The following is a 17331-nucleotide window of genomic DNA, read 5'->3' as shown; positions in this document are numbered from 1 at the left end:
GCATTACGCATACGATTTTCGAAATCTTCGATAGCCGTAACGCCGGCAACCGGGTAGAGCACGTCATATGAATGTGCCGGGCAGTGGGCCCGGTTAGCTAGCAAAAGCTCGCCGTATGACGGCTCAGTCATTATGCGGCTGAGGGCATCGGCAGTTATATTATCCACGCCAGGATAATGTCGAGCAGAACAGCGGAAGTTATACTTTAGCGACGCGTAAAAAATTAATTTTAGCCATTTTAGCGCTGTTGCACTTTTTGTGGTCCCTCTGTTTATAAAGGAAACCGTGGCTGTGTTATCGGAAAGAACTGTTATGTGTTTCCCAATGAACAACGGCGCCCATGTTAATATGGCAATGCAAGCTGATATTAGCTCAAGGTAATTTATATTAGCAGAACAAGTTTTATCAACATCGGGGGGCGGTAGCCATATCGTTTTAAATTTGCTTGGTGGTTGGCATTCAAACCACGTGCCCGCTAGCCAGTAAATGCCCATGGCGGCACCAAAACCTGAAAAGCTAGCGTCAGATTGTATGTTTATGACTTCCCGGATTTCTCCTAATCTGCAGGGAACTTGCCCGTTTGTTGAACTAGCAAAATAGATCCACCAAGAGAGTTCTTCTCGTAGCAACTTAGAAATTCGCAGCTTATGGCACTGCCGGTTTAGAGAATTTATAGCGTCAAAAAATATGCGCGAAAAAGGCCTTGCGCCATATATTGCTTTAGATGCGAATGACATATAGCCGGCAAGCGTTTGGAGTTCTCGCTTGCTTATTTTTTGTTTGCTAGCATGGTACTTACAAATAGCGATTAGCTTTTCTAGCTTATCTAGCGGAAGTTCGATTTGACCTTTTTGAGAATCGATTATTAGCCCCAAAAACTGTATGCGCGTAGCCGGCCCTAACACCTTTTTCCATTTTACCGAAAATCCGAGAGATACTAGCAACTGAATTAAAACGTTTTGCGCCTCACGACACTGTTCAAAAGTTTTGCATATCAAGATGAAGTCGTCAATGTACGAAACGATGATATAACCGCGTCTACGCATCATTCGAGTGATGGAATTAGAGATTCTTTGAAAAATCGATGGCGCATTAGCTAGACCAAAGCATAGAAAATTGTCAACAAAAAATTGTTCTTTCTCGTTCAAACGCCATCTAAAACCTTGTAGCGTTCTGTGTACCGGGAAAATTGGGACAGACCTGTAGGCTGCTTCGATGTCAACAATAGCGAAGTAATTATCTTTAGCGCTTAGCTGCACGACGTCGTCAATTGTTTCAAACTTGAATGGTTCAGGAGAAATAAACGAATTAATTGAGTTAGGAAATGGTCTGCTACAATCGGTAATGGGACGCGGAACAGTCGAACCGGATTTAGGTACTGCGCCAATAGCGTTTACGCGTAAGGGTTTGCTTTCAACAACAGAAATGCGTCCTAGTTCTAATTCTTCTCTGAACAGTTGATCTAGAAGTGGTTTTGGTAAAGAATGAGATCAGTAACCCCATATCTGTAGCCTACGCAAAAGACGTACGCATTTCAAAACGATAATTATTGCATCAGAAACAATGCATTCTGGAGTTAATGTGGGTTCGTCTGCAAATATTAGCGTTTATGTGTCTTTCGGTTTATACAGCAGCCACTGAAAAAGCAGTCGGTGACGATAGTATGGGCGTATGGGCGTTGCCGATTACAGGAGAATTGTTGAGATTAGTTTGCTGGTCAGACCTAAATTATCAGTACTCTCCAGTATTCGCAAAGTTCGCCAATGTGGCTTGCGAAGTTGCTCTATATATCCAAGATCTGATTTTCTCATATTTGCAGCATTCGCACAAATCGCCGAGCGGGCTGCTTCGGCCACTGTAAATATGCCGATTCGGACTTTCCTATATTCTTGTATTCCCACAGTTTGCCAAAATGGCTGCTGCGGTCACTGTAATTATCCCGGTTCTGATCCTCTCATTTTCGAACCATTCGCAGCGTTTGCCAAGGGTACTCCAAAGGTCAGCCTTTGTATGCATACATCAACAATACTTTAATGGTAAGTCTTTGTAAGCATACCCAACGATATGCCAGGTTTGATTTTCCCCTATTCTCAGCCTTCGCAGCGTTCGCCAAGGGTACTTTAAAATTCAATCTTCGTAAGCATACCGAACGACATGCCGTGCTTGATTTTCCCATATTCGCAGCCTTCGCAGCGTTCGCCAAGGGTACTTTAAAATTCAATCTTCGTAAGCATACCCAACCATATGCCGGGTTTTATTTTCCTATATTCGCAGGTTTCGCAGCGTTCGCCAAGGGTACATTAAAGGTCAGTCTTTGTAAGCATACCCAACGATTTGCCAGGTTTGATTTTCCCCTATTCTCAGCCTTCGCAGCGTTCGCCAAGGGTACTTTAAAATTCAATCTTCGTAAGCATACCGAACGACATGCCGTGCTTGATTTTCCCATATTCGCAGCCTTCGCAGCGTTCGCCAAGGGTACTTTGAAGGTCAATCTTCGTAAGCATACCCAGCGACATGCCGGGTTTTATTTTCCTATATTCGCAGGTTTCGCAGCGTTCGCCAAGGGTACATTAAAGGTCAGTCTTTGTAAGCATACCCAACGATTTGCCAGGTTTGATTTTCCCCTATTCTCAGCCTTCGCAGCGTTCGCCAAGGGTACTTTAAAATTCAATCTTCGTAAGCATACCGAACGACATGCCGTGCTTGATTTTCTTATATTCGCAGGTTTCGCAGCGTTCGCCAAGGGTACATTAAAGGTCAGTCTTTGTAAGCATACCCAACGATTTGCCAGGTTTGATTTTCCCCTATTCTCAGCCTTCGCAGCGTTCGCCAAGGGTACTTTAAAATTCAATCTTCGTAAGCATACCGAACGACATGCCGTGCTTGATTTTCCCATATTCGCAGCCTTCGCAGCGTTCGCCAAGGGTACTTTAAAATTCAATCTTCGTAAGCATACCCAACCATATGCCGGGTTTTATTTTCCTATATTCGCAGGTTTCGCAGCGTTCGCCAAGGGTACATTAAAGGTCAGTCTTTGTAAGCATACCCAACGATTTGCCAGGTTTGATTTTCCCCTATTCTCAGCCTTCGCAGCGTTCGCCAAGGGTACTTTAAAATTCAATCTTCGTAAGCATACCGAACGACATGCCGTGCTTGATTTTCCCATATTCGCAGCCTTCGCAGCGTTCGAAAAGGATACTTTAAAGGTGAACCTTCGTAAGCATACCCAACGATATGCCGAGTTTGATTTCCCTGTATTCGCAGCCTTCGCCAAATATACTTTGAAGGTCAATCTTCGTAAGCATACCCAGCGACATGCCGGGTTTTATTTTCCTATATTCGCAGGTTTCGCAGCGTTCGCCAAGGGTACATTAAAGGTCAGTCTTTGTAAGCATACCCAACGATTTGCCAGGTTTGATTTTCCCCTATTCTCAGCCTTCGCAGCGTTCGCCAAGGGTACTTTAAAATTCAATCTTCGTAAGCATACCGAACGACATGCCGTGCTTGATTTTCCCATATTCGCAGCCTTCGCAGCGTTCGAAAAGGATACTTTAAAGGTGAATCTTCGTAAGCATACCCAATGATATGCCGAGTTTGATTTCCCTGTATTCGCAGCCTTCGCCAAATATACTTTGAAGGTCAATCTTCGTAAGCATACCGAACGACATGCCGTGCTTGATTTTCCCATATTCGCAGCCTTCGCAGCGTTCGAAAAGGATACTTTAAAGGTGAACCTTCGTAAGCATACCCAACGATATGCCGAGTTTGATTTCCCTGTATTCGCAGCCTTCGCTAAATATACTTTGAAGGTCAATCTTCGTAAGCATACCCAGCGACATGCCGGGTTTTATTTTCCTATATTCGCAGGTTTCGCAGCGTTCGCCAAGGGTACATTAAAGGTCAGTCTTTGTAAGCATACCCAACGATTTGCCAGGTTTGATTTTCCCCTATTCTCAGCCTTCGCAGCGTTCGCCAAGGGTACTTTAAAATTCAATCTTCGTAAGCATACCGAACGACATGCCGTGCTTGATTTTCCCATATTCGCAGCCTTCGCAGCGTTCGAAAAGGATACTTTAAAGGTGAATCTTCGTAAGCATACCCAACGATATGCCGAGTTTGATTTCCCTGTATTCGCAGCCTTTGCCAAATATACTTTGAAGGTCAATCTTCGTAAGCATACCCAACGACATGCCGGGTTTTATTTTCCTATATTCTCAGCCTTCGCAGCGTTCGCCAAGGGTACTTTAAAATTCAATCTTCGTAAGCATACCGAACGACATGCCGTGCTTGATTTTCCCATATTCGCAGCCTTCGCAGCGTTCGAAAAGGATACTTTAAAGGTGAATCTTCGTAAGCATACCCAACGATATGCCGAGTTTGATTTCCCTGTATTCGCAGCCTTCGCCAAATATACTTTGAAGGTCAATCTTCGTAAGCATACCCAACGACATGCCGGGTTTTATTTTCCTATATTCGCAGGTTTCGCAGCGTTCGCCAAGGGTACATTAAAGGTCAGTCTTTGTAAGCATACCCAACGATTTGCCAGGTTTGATTTTCCCATATTCGCAGCCTTCGCAGCGTTCGCCAAGGATACTTTAAAGGTGAATCTGCGTAAGCATACCCAACGGCATGCCGAGTTTAATTTCCCTATATTCGCAGCCTTCACAGCGTTCGCCAAGGGTGCTTTAAAGGTCAATCTTCATAAGCATACCTAACGACATGCCGTGCTTGATTTTCCCATATTCGCAGCCTTCGCAGCGTTCGCCAAGGATACTTTAAAGGTCAATCTTCGTAAGCATACCCAACGACATGCCGGGTTTGGTTTTCTTATATTCGCAGCCTTCACAGCGTTCGCCAAGATTACTTTAAAGGTCAGCCTTTGTAGGCATACCCAATAATATGCTGGATTTAATTTTCCATATTCGGAAACGTACTGCTTGGAAATCTTACACAAGTAGTTGTAAATAAAAAACGTTACTACACAATAAGGAAGAGCACTTAATATACCGACTTTACAACGATGAATTTTTGGATAAGTAGATACTTGGTTTTTATGTACAATATTGCGTTATACAAAAGTATAGTAGATGATAATAATTAAGTAAGCAGTACATCACGAACGAAAAAACTACTACTATTTGAGCAATAGTTCATCTATTACGGTTATTTTCGAATCGATGACGGGAAACGTTATCCCAGAATGATATACTCAAGCAACCAGCATTAAGGGATTTGGCCCGGTACATAGTACGAAATTTGGGTACATACACGTAAACTTTCGCCATCGCGCACTCCTAAATTCGTTTTTGCATTGCTTTATGACATTTTGTAGCCAAAGAGTTTGTATACGTAGGCGTGAAATCCGTTTGCGCGCGCAACATCCGGTTCGTAATTATTAATGAAATAAAATTCCAAAAATTTAAACGCGCGGAGGTGTACCAAAAGTCTCATTATGAACCGAATCCGATGCGCTTCAAACTGCGCGCGCAATGTTGCGCGCGAAAACGGATTTAACTCCTACGTATACAAATCCTTTGGCTACAAAATGGCATAAAGCAATGCAAAAAAGTGTTTAGGAGTGCGCGACAGCGAAAGTTGCCGTGGATGTATATAAATTTGGTGCTATGTACCGGGCCAAATCCCATAAGCAATAAACGGGAAGGTAAATGATACGTGCTTGAGGAATTCGAAGAACCAAGCAGTGTGTATAGTGGAAATCATCTCAGTTGTGATTGGTTCCTGAAGTAGGTGGTCACAAATGAACCGGTCCCGCCGATTTGGGCACAGTTGTTTACGGCATTCGTAGTCATGGATGAAACAGTATTAGAGTACGGTATATCAGTAATGCTACCTTCTATTGCTAGTTCAGTTTTCATTAAGTTGAATGTATTTAAGTACCAGAATTGTAACAGTTATTGTATCCTGGATACGTTGTAATCTTGTAACCTTAAAATGAACTTGGCGAACCTGGCGAATACGCGCGAATGCTGAAAATGTAGGAGGGACCTTAATAGAAGTTATAACAACGTACGCAGTGACGCACTACAACCACCAAGTACTGTACCAAGTAATAATTTAAGAGCGTTTATCAAAACCGAAGTATTAGCACTAATCAGCAATGATTAAAAATAATCTAAGTAGAACACTGTTACCAGGAAAGCGAAAAAAATATAAAATTGAACGAGTATACAAATACTCTAAGCGTAAACCTGAGGCCCACTGCATGTGCACTACGGCTACGTACACGTACAATAGCGTGCGGTGATCGTATAAATGAATTATTGGTAAATAACAATTAGTAAGTATTAAAATTCATTTGTACGACCAAAGCGTATGAGCGGTATAAATATGAGCAACCACCAAAACTCTCAATATCGTACGTAACCTACTGTACAATAGGCGTCATTACAATAATGTGTCCAGCCGACTGCAGTACAGATACAAGTACTGTATATAATATTGGTACTAACGATAAATATATCCCACATCGTTTTCCCATATTCGCAGCGTTCGCAGTGTTCGCCAAGGGCACAACAGGGGTCAGCTGCATTACATCACAAATTCAGAGTTATTATTATTGCATAATATTCAAATTCACTTCGACTAATTAATCACAGCAGTACACCTTTTTGTGTTTTAAAAGTGGCAGTGGTGTGGCTACGCAAAAATACGTACGCTTGGCCATAGGGGTTACTGATCTCATATGGAGCCGTGGTTTTGTTTGGTTATTCGTAGCACTGTGATAGTTCCTGCAGTCTGCTCCGGGGATAATAGATAGCTCATTTACTAGCTGAAAGCCGTAACAGATTCCATTTATTAGAAATTCCTTGTCAGTATCATTATTCAGTTCCGTTAACCAGCTATCTAGATGTCTTGTTAAACTACAGCGAGAGGGCAGATCCGGGTCAGGTATTAAGGAGAACAATGGGTTAGCAGAAGTGAGAAAGTCAGACAAGCGGGTAACACAATGTGAGACAAAACTGCTATCAAACAAATCAGCGTTAGTGGAAGTAGCCATGTCATGTGAAGTAGCCATGGTAGCAGTGGCATGGTTTCCGTTACTGGCGTCCTCCGCCGGCAGGCCTCCCGCCGGCATTGCGCTGCTTCCATTCTGGACATTGTGGCGCCCTGTGTGGTCCCTCACAATGGCCACAAAAGTGCTGGTAGCTGCACTCGTTTCCCCGGTTACATCCTTTCCGGTTGTAGTCCCGACAGGCATCCTGGGAACGAAAGGCCGGCTCCCAGTTATTTTTATTACCGTAGCTGTTAGCGTAGCCGTTAGCGTAGCCGTTGACGTTGTGGAAAGTGCGGGCGGTCCCGGGTTTGCTTGAATACTTGGGGCGCCGGAATTCTGAATTCATGAAATGCGCAGCGATAGCGTTTCTGTACTGATAGTCATTTAGCTTATAGCCTTCATCTTCAGCTAGGGAGCGAAATTCGTCATCAAATAGTAGAATACCTCTATCGGAGTAATACGGTCGCATACTAGCAAGATATTCTTGATATTCCAAAAATTCAACTAACGTTTTAGCAAACCGGCCTGAAAGGGTGCGTGCTAATCTGACTGAGATTCTTAAATTCCCTGTGAAAAGGTCATTGCAGCTGATATCAGTAGCCTCAAACCGCAGCAGTAAGAAACTTCTAATGACCACTGGCTGCGTGCGCATCGTTTATATATGCGTCGTCGAAAACAGGTGCACTGCAGCCAGTGGTCAGCCGTACACTGCGAGTGGCCAGCTCCGCGCTTTGCAATAAACAGATTCCAATGCTTGGAATCTTCTACAAAATAGATTTTGCTGTGCGGGAGATAAACATGTAACATTTGTACATCCAACTGTATGTGACTGGCTACGGTGACGACTTTCAGTGGCTTAATATTTGTATTAAGCCACTGAAAGGCGTCACCGCAGCCGGCGTAGCGGTAAGGGCAATAATTTTTAATGTTTTATGTGAATATAGTTTTTTTTATGCAATCCAATTTTGTCAGTGCTCGCTGTAATTACAGATCGATGTAGCTTCAGTTAGCTGTTTAAACAGCTAACTGAAGCTACGAACAGCGCCTAATCATACTGACAAGTGAATGTAAAAACATACAAAAAAATAATGAACAAGAATTATTTTTCAAGGAATTGACTGTAGACCACAAGAGCATATGAGGCGTCGAAGCCGAAGATCACTTGTACCAATATATTGTAAAGAATTTATTTGTATTTATTCGTCGCAAACGTCGAAATCTTTGAACCTACCTGGCTACATCTGTAATTGTGGTAAATAACTTTTATGTAACGTATAAAATGAGACGTCTGTTTTAATGTCTTACGCCGTTTTCCGACGCATTCACGGCATCGTCAAAATTGCTGGCATAAATAGGAACTGGGTCAATAGGATTATCCGGGCCTGCGATTTTTAGTAAATGTTCTGGAAGTATTCAGGAGGCATGCCCACATTGTTCTAATCTGACTAACCAGGAAACAGCTTTATATAGCTGATCGGTTCATTTTATGTGAAACAAAATACATGTAGTAAGTAGCAGGACTAATAATCGGAGAGCGGTCAGCGGTGCTACGTTTCTAATAATTCTGCTTCGCTAATAACTGGTACGTGGAAATAAATTTTGATCGAGGACAATAATATCCTTTGTTCAGTAATCAATAGGCTTGGTCGGTAGATACAGTAGTGTAAATTTTTTGATTTTTGATAATTTTTTTATTTTTGATTCAGTCGGCAGCAAGGTATGGTGTACCGATTGCGCAAAGGTTCTATAAACAAATGCTAATGAGAAATGCTTTTCAGTTTTCAAACAAACGTTACTGACAAGTGTTTTTCGCTACCAGACAAATGTTTTTAAAAAGAATTTAACAGACACATGTTTCTGACAAATGTTTTTTAAAAAATTTAACAGACAAATGTTACTGACAAATGTCAGAAACAGTCAGACAAATGCTTCTGACGGATGTCAGGAGCCTACCACCGCAAATCTCGGAGTGCGGAGTCACTGCGGACTGTGTGGTTGCGCACTGGCGCACTGCGCAATGGCAAAAAATGTCAGAGTCCGTAGTCGCGCTTCCGGTGCACAAGACGGCAGTTACAATCACATCAAGACATTTGTCAGTGACTCAGTAGCATTTGTCTGACAGTGAAAAACATTTGTCTGTAACATTTGTCTGAAAGTTTCTGACATATGTCAAGAAACATTTGTCTGTCAAATATTTTTTAAAAACATTTGTCTGAGGGTAAAACCATTTGTCAGAAACATTTGTCTGTTTAACTTTTTTAAAAACCATTTGTCTGGTAGCGAAAAACATTTGTCAGTAACATTTGATTGAAAATCTAAAAAAGATTTGTCATTAGCATTTGCTTGTAAAACCTTTGCGCAATCGGTACACCATAGCAAGGAGTGTGTAGTGATAACGAGCAACAGAGATCACGTTGTCCTACGAGTAGTCACCGAACATTAGTAACAGCAACAAGCGGGTCCTGTAATTTCCGTTTACGCAGCAGTCCTGATTAGTGATACCTAAACACTGCTTTACGCAGCAGTCCTGATTAGTGATACCTGTGGGTTGGCTCTTTCTGAATTTCGATTGTTTCCGGATAACCGTTTCCAAAAAATTTTTTGACAGAGATTTTAAGCATCTAATGGCGTTTGCATTTACACGGGATGTCGTTCTGCCCGGTACTAGGTACTGTAACTGGTTCGGTACCAAAACGATCTTCATAGTAATGTGTGTTTTCGTGCAAAATTTGAAGAGCATCGGTTCATAATGAAACTTTTGGTACACATCCGCGCCTTTAAACTTTTGGAATTTTATTTCATTAATAACTCCGGAACCGAATGTTGCGCGCGCAAAGGGATTTCACGCCCACGTATATAAATCCTTTGGCTACAAAATATCATAAAGCAACGCAAAGAAGTGTTTAGGAGGGCACGACAGCGAAAGTTCCCGTGTATGTACCCGAATTTGGTACTATGTACCGGGCCAAATCCCTTAAGCATTGATATTAATCATCTGGGACAAGATTATTCGGGTTTGCCTGGCAGTTCTTATTGAACGAAGAATTTCTCACATTGATACGTAATGCATACTGTATGTAAATAAAACTGATTACAATTCTGTTAACCACATTTCGGTGTAGACGGCGGATGTCATGGCGTGTGCCGTGGAAAGCGACGGAGTGTACAAGGACCGGAATATTCTGTTTAGCGTCCCGTTCTTTACCCAGAACGCCACACAAATAGCCAGCCTAAATAAAGCCCTAACACCCAAAGGAGTTAACACTTGGTCCATCACTCCGCAGCTGCAGTCCATAAAGGTATATCTTGTACATAAAAATCAATAGATGCTGATCGAACGACATTAATTTAGATTATATTGTTAGCAAAATCTAGACCAGTATACGTCAGAATCGGACATGATCAGCTCCGCTTCATCCGACATCTGGGATGCGGGGGCGACAGGGGACGCATGCGCATTGACATTGGACATTGAGAAACTATCCCCGAAATCGGCACTGGACGATGCATCATCCACGACGAGGTGGTGCATCTCTCTGTAGTGGATTGCACCACGACGAGGCGGTGCATTCCACTAGAGTCGTCTACCTCGGCTGACACAACAACCGAATCCGCCAGCACAAGCACGGCCAATACATCACCGCAATTCAGCACTAGTTCTCCGACAACACTGGCATCGACGTCCGGCGCGACCCCCGGGACGAGTGCACCGGCGTCGACAACTTCCGGTCAGGAAGGCTCGTCCACTTTGGCAACGACATCGTCCGGCTCCGGGACGAGTGCGGCGTCAAGTGGAAGTCGGCACCAAGCGACACAACGACTGCATCCATCCGCTCAGAAGGTTTCTCCACTTCGGCACCTACGACAGCATCCGCCACAACCGTTAATGTAACGCCAACCTCCGCTTCGGCCACTACTGCAACGTCCACCGGTACCACTACTGATGCCGGAACTGGCACATCGGTTGCGCCAACCGGAAGAGCTGCGTCGACGACAACATCGACCGGCTCTTCCGGGACGAGCTGGGCACCAACCGGAAGTTCGGCACAGAACGGCACCTCGACGGCATCCATCACCACTTCCGGTCAAGTAACTTCATCCCCTTCGGCTGCATCTTCGACATCCGGCACAACCGGTACGGGAACATCAGCTTCTTCGGCAACTATTGCAGCTGCTCAATCGACTGCCAGTTCTGGCACAACATCAGGGTCGATGGCGACATCGGCAACGACATTGACGGGATCCTCCGGGACAAGCAGGAAGCCAACCGGAAGCTCGGCAAAAAGTGACATAACGACTGTGTCCACCATCACATCCAGTTAAGGAAGTTCACCCAATTCGGCTCCATCTTCGACGACATCGGGCACAACCGCTACCGGCGCACCAACATCCTCTTCGGCAACTACTGTAACGTCCGCCGGATCTATGACAGTTGCGCAGTTGACTACCGGTTCAGGTACATCTACTGCGTCGACTGCTACTTCGGCAACGACATTAACGGGCTCCTCCGGGACCGGTTCGACACAGAGCGCCGCATCAGCCACCACGACTTCCAGTTCCGGTCTAGGAGGTTCTCCCACTTCGGCTGCATCATCGACTGCGTCCGGTGCAATCGCCGGGGCAACGCCAACGTTTTCATCGGGAATCACTACGACGTCTCCTAGCGTAACTGGAAATACCGATCAGTACAACCACGAGTTCCGGAACGTCGTCGACGTCGACCGGCGGCAGTGCACCACGACGACGGCATCAGCTGGATCACTCACAACGAGCTCGGCGTCGACCGGCACCTCGGTACAAAAATTAATATCATCTAACAAAAGCGTTCAACCTTTACTCCTGAAAAACAAAAGAATTTCTTCGTAAACAGCACAAGGAGATTTACGGAAACTAATTATGGAGCTTATCGATAATTATAAGTAAGTAGAAGAGGATGTTTAGGAAAAATTCACGAAGGGTGGTTTTTACAAATTAATGTCTTCGTTCATGTTAGTAAAAATGGCGAAGGCTCCGCATTCCACCTTTGGCTCCTAGCAACCTTTTATACCACTTTTGGCTCCTATTAATACCACCTTAATGTTACCGCTTCCGTTGACCACTGTGGGCGCTGGGACCCCGGCTGCTGGGCGACTGGTACCCTCGTGAGCGGCTGTGTGCGGTGACCGTGGGTCAGCGAGAAGCCGGCCGACCGGGGGTCGGCGGAAGAGAGCGACCAGTGCCCTGCGCAACCGAAGGCCCCTTTATTGAGCAACGCGAAATAACAACAAAAGAACAGCAGGGTGTGGCGGGTGGTAAAGAACAAAATCACTCGCGCGCACATGAATAGAAATGCAGTGACAGAGCAAATGCAAATGCCGAACCAAAAGCAGAACCAAGTGCGGGCACAGGAACAGTGCCGAGTGCAAACGGCCGTCGTCGGCGCGTGTAAGGCGGCGGCCGCTTAGATCTAAGCGGCCGAAGCGGCGCAGCGCCACCACCGATTCAGGTAACTGGCTACAGAAGGAGAAAAGAAAGAGCGGGAGCACACAACCTCCAGCTAACATTAAAACCAATTAACTTCGTTAATTGTAACTTTGCAGCACCACTTTTGACTCCGCATACCATTTGATTTATTATTTTTCAAACTTAACATTTTATTTTTTTGCAACAAAATACTTTGAATTTTGAATGCTCATAAAAGTTTTTTGACCGGCATTTTGAAGTCGTAACACTGTTACTCTACAGTGTATGACTGTATGTAGTAAATCGCAGTGCGTCGCTAGATAAAAAAACGAAACATTTTGCGATGAATGTTAATTGAAAACTACTACGAGTAGCAATTTAACATCACTGAATTTCTTATTTCCATATCCCTTAACTTATTTTTACCTGTACAAAACCATAATTTAATTCCACTAACCATCGTGGTAAATAAATTACAACAGGTACATATGCAACAGAATTAGAGCTGCATGCAGATGTAAAAGCCTAAAAGGCATTGCGCTGTAGCAGATTCAGAAATGATATAAAACGGAGTTTTTTTTTAATAATCAGGAAGAGCAGTTTTCTTTAATAAATTATGTCAATAATGCTGCATCATATGCGGATTGGAAGTTCGGCTGAAGTTGTCAATGGATCTATTCAAATCCGGATGGTACACGGTGACCGCGGCAGCCGGATCATGGGAGTAATCCGCGGCATGATTGGGGAAGCCGTTAACAAAGCGGGTTGGTTTGGTTTTGAACGACACACGCGGAATGGGAAACCACGAGAAGAACGGGGATTTAGAATCCTGTAGCGCTAATGTCGGGCTAGACGAACCGGACTTTCTTCGATTTGGCAGTAAGGGTTCCGCAACGGCTGACCTTTCCGCAAAAGAGTTACTGGCGAAAATGCCCTGAAACCAATTATACACTGCTTAGTTACAGTAACCACAATCACATCACAATTCTTAATTATTACTGTATACAACGATGAATATTGCAGCACTTTTTTAGGATCATGACAGCATTAAATTAGTATTATGTAGAGTAACTGTACTTGTACGCACCAGATACAGCGCTGTAATTGCTCCCAAAATGTAGCCGGTAACAATGTCTTGCCAGTGATTTTTGTTCATCAAGTAACGACTGATTCCGACAAATGCCGCTCCAGCTATGATGGAGAACAAGAGAATCGGGCGTAAAAGACGAGCACCACGGGCTGTCAGTATACTGTGCAGATAGACCTGTAATTGAAGACATTGAAATCTGTGCGTTCGCTAGAACTGATAAAAAACGTCGCTACTGTTAAATGCAATGCAACAGTTAAATTATTATATGTTAAATTATTTTAAATATTACATAGTACCGTAATAATATACATATAATCAATTATATAGATATAACGCAAATAATACTTAGGGTATGTAAATTACACGAATAGATCTTTTATAACATCATTGGTTTTTGTGCACGCATTAGGATTTTGCTAATTTTGTCATAAGCTTTATTTTGTGTGCATTGTTTGACAAAATAAATCATTCAAGCGCACTTACCGATAAAAATAATGCCGAATATGCTGCGACCGATGCATGGAAGGAAGGAAAGGATATCTGTGCGAACCGCATGTCCTCCAGAATACAGTGTTCATTGTTGTTGATGTGGGTGGTTCCGTCGGGATTGATGCAGGTCGCGTGGCACACACGCAGGTAATACGGTCGGGGACGGCCGATCAGCAGTTTGACCAGGTCCGTAAAAATACTGGTTGTGAAGAGACCAAGGAGAAATAAACCTTCGGGAAAGAACAACATTTTCTTGACCTCCGCCTTATGTGAGCGTTATTTATCACGAGAGAATAACAAAACTGTCACCCGTCATCGGAGTGTAGTTTTTGTACAAATATTATCAATCATGTTGAAGCGATGCGGGTATTTTCATATTATAAGCAAAGGATAAATCTTACATACCGGTATCTATCAGAGAGAAAGTACGTAGTAATCTTGATGTCTAATTCCGTTATATATAATTAATCTTTAAGTTTGTTATAATTTAAAATAAATATTCTGCAAAAATTAAACCATTGTTACCATTCCTTGTAATACATAAATACTCATAAAGCTAATGCTTAATAACTCATAAAAACTACGTATATTCATTTAAAGTGGGGAATATTTTTTGACTGCTTGTGCGTGTTATATTAGGTAAGCCACCGGAATACCTTGTCACTGTCTGAAGAAAATTTATTGTTACTAACCATAAAGAAATTTTATGAATGCTTGCAGTATTATTCTGTTAAACCGTGAAACTGAAAAAACGAGATCTGAAATTCGATCCTTAATTCCGTACGAAAAGAGAAGCTGTTTGTTGTAAAGTGTACAAGTTTATTCACCTGCATAGCGAAAAAATCGCCGTGGCATAAGATGTAATTTGAATCCAATGCAGTGTGCACGAACGACTTTCTTTGGTTTACTGGAGAACAGCCAATAACCTAGCTCGCCGATGAAAATCTATTGTGGAGACAGGCAAATTGTTACAATGTTGTTTTTATGGGCACTTGATAAGTGTATTTACACGGAAACAACAGGTTGGTCAATTAATAAGCAAAGACTGTAGTTAGTATTGTATGTGTCTGGCGGGTGCACTTGTACCGTTACTAGTGGTGAGAGCAAGGCCACACTGTAGAACACTTCCACCGGCACATCCGTCAACAATGCCGTGGCATTTAGAAAGGGGTGATTTATCCCATGGTCAGTGCAACTAACAATGCTCTCTTGAAGTGGAAATACCTCGGTGAACCTGCAACAGTTAAAAGTTTAGTAATGACTCCATTTCTTCTCGACTTATGATTTACCTTTCGTGCAACCTCTAGCGAGATAAAAAACATTTTCGTGATGCAATTTTGCAGCAGAAATAAAAAGCAACTCAGCGGTTGTATATGTATTCTATATGTCTGTAGAAGTTTTTCAGAAAGTTGTCAATTCTACGCGTGGAATGTGGATCCGGCCTCAAAACATCGATCAAAACGCATAATATTTCAAAGAGCAAAAATTTTATCAGCTTTACCTCATGCTTTTTTTAGTTTTGTCCGAAACTATAACTGAAACCACCGGAAATATCGATGAGACAACCTTTAAAATTTCCTGTTTTTGGCTAATTCTTTTAACCCAGTTTCCGCTGTCGAACAGAATTTTGTTTAGGCAACAGTTATTATTCTATACAGTGAATCATTGAGGCTTTTAGCCTATGGTAATGATTTAATATATATTGTGTAAGCACTCTTATTGTTGCAAATTTTTGGTAAATTTTCTGCCCAGCGGTTTTCAGTCGATTAAGTGCAATAAAATTACCGAATACGATTGCTGCATATGTACCTATATATACATATATGTTCAGTTGATCATTACAATTTATGGAAAAAGGCATTTCACCGGTAATATTATTCGTAAGAACGGAATGCACGTAAGGTAGAATGGGATTTCTTACCGCAGATAGTAGGCTAATGCGCCGACACATCCCAACGCGATCGCTTCCAAGCAGAACAGCGGCAGAACAAAATGGTTGACCTTATAGATTCTGGGATGTTTGGGATTATAATCCGATGAATCCGAGTAATCGCCATAGGTGCCCAAATCGGCCTTATTCAGCATATGATGCATATCATCCGCGATATATGCGCTGTGTAAATGTCCACCTGTGTTGCGGTTGTGGGAGTGCATTACGTGATCACCGTGGTATGCGCATGCGACGTCGATTACCGGCACATCTCGTTCACCATAATGTGGATGGTAACAGTATCCGGCGACGGTTCATTAGCACGATCACGACATCTGATCCGCTATAACTCTCTTCTCAATGGCTTCCTTCTACCGTGGTTGTTTTTATCCGTATAATACACACATCGTTTGTCCGCACTGTGATGTTTTGTCGTAGAAGCTGGTTAAACCAGGTAGAGCGTACGCTTGACGACCGTTGGCGTTGTTAGCATGCAGACCCATCGACGACAACTGTCATCTGCTGCTCAAATTACCCGGGAATGATGATGCATCGGTTTCCTGGCGGGGTGGCTAATTGGCGATTAGGACAACGGATTGGACGGGTTTTTTACGGTGTACGACGATGATGGGCGGGATTGCGTTTTTTACGCACTCGGTGTGAACGCCGTAAATATGTATGCTATACTCTAATATGGCATTCCTCGTGCGTTTTAATGCAAAACGGACCTTGGGCGCTGTGTGGATGTCACACTAGAGAAAACCAGTCCTGATCAATGTGTGTGCATGGCACTGCATGCTCCGAGGAGTAAATGCAGTTGATGGATATATGGCCTAATCCCGCGGTGACCAAGTGTGTGTACCTTCTCGGCATCCCTGACCTAGTTGTTGTTTTCTAATCAAACAGATTATACCGGCATATGGAGAGGAACGCCATCGACCTTTATAACTGCGGGGATGAAGCTGTAATTTATTTATGTATTGTGATGCTCTTATTATTTGATCGTGCCGATGCAACTTGTTACACCATCGAGAATGTTTCACAATGCCGCTCAAATAACGACAGCCAAGCTTCGCAGCAGATTGACATATATATAAAACACATTAATTAGCTTTTTTCGTAAAATATCTTAGTATTAAAAATTTTAGTGCTATGCGCTGGTGCTTTTCTGTTACTTGCCTGTACAAAGTTAATTACTGAACCCGCTTAAAAGCGAAAGCGTAGACACACAGCAATTGTACGATAGGACGATATGCCTACTGTTTATTAAACCTTCCTGGAAGATACTCTTCGGGAGTGCTCATCTTTTACAGGAAATCAGTAATGGATAAGCTATTTTACAAAATACCCTAATTTTTGTTTGAC

The 17331-nt window shown here is 43.0% G+C and overlaps 2 protein-coding genes across 2 annotated transcripts; one reads left to right on the top strand and one right to left on the bottom strand.

Moving 5' to 3' along the window:
• Positions 1-1945: 1945 nt before the first annotated feature.
• On the top strand, positions 1946-10611 carry LOC129588428 (uncharacterized). The gene is made up of 3 exons (XM_055482631.1): positions 1946-1998; positions 10138-10314; positions 10381-10611. Exons 2-3 carry the CDS (start codon positions 10150-10152, stop codon positions 10555-10557), a joined length of 342 nt encoding a protein of 113 aa, XP_055338606.1. The 5' UTR covers positions 1946-1998; positions 10138-10149; the 3' UTR covers positions 10558-10611.
• Positions 10612-12893: 2282 nt separating this feature from the next.
• On the bottom strand, positions 12894-16410 carry LOC129588408 (phospholipid phosphatase-related protein type 1-like). Its single transcript, XM_055482605.1, has 6 exons — positions 15958-16410; positions 15123-15270; positions 14864-14981; positions 14031-14266; positions 13545-13721; positions 12894-13391 (listed from the first exon to the last, which is right to left on the bottom strand). The coding sequence occupies exons 1-6, from the start codon at positions 16188-16190 to the stop codon at positions 13077-13079; spliced, it is 1227 nt and encodes a 408-aa protein (XP_055338580.1). The 5' UTR covers positions 16191-16410; the 3' UTR covers positions 12894-13076.
• Between the last annotated feature and the right edge of the window lie 921 nt (positions 16411-17331).

This window comes from Paramacrobiotus metropolitanus, unplaced genomic scaffold (assembly GCF_019649055.1).
Source record: "Paramacrobiotus metropolitanus isolate TYO unplaced genomic scaffold, Prichtersi_v1.0 Parri_scaffold0000029, whole genome shotgun sequence".
NCBI lineage: Eukaryota > Metazoa > Tardigrada > Eutardigrada > Parachela > Macrobiotidae > Paramacrobiotus > Paramacrobiotus metropolitanus.
This window is presented reverse-complemented; position numbering and strand designations above follow the sequence as displayed.

Bases quoted from the DNA above. Each gene is read 5' to 3' on its own strand.
- LOC129588408 (XM_055482605.1), bottom strand. From the start codon at position 16,190: ATGCACTCCCACAACCGCAACACAGGTGGACATTTACACAGCGCATAT. The intron at 14,982-15,122 runs GTACAAGTGCAC...TCTCCACAATAG, and splicing joins TGCTCTCACCACTAGTAACG to ATTTTCATCGGCGAGCTAGG. The intron at 14,267-14,863 runs GTGAATAAACTT...TCTTTCCCGAAG, and splicing joins GCGATTTTTTCGCTATGCAG to GTTTATTTCTCCTTGGTCTC.
- LOC129588428 (XM_055482631.1), top strand. From the start codon at position 10,150: ATGGCGTGTGCCGTGGAAAGCGACGGAGTGTACAAGGACCGGAATATT. The intron at 10,315-10,380 runs GTATATCTTGTA...TTATATTGTTAG, and splicing joins CGCAGCTGCAGTCCATAAAG to CAAAATCTAGACCAGTATAC.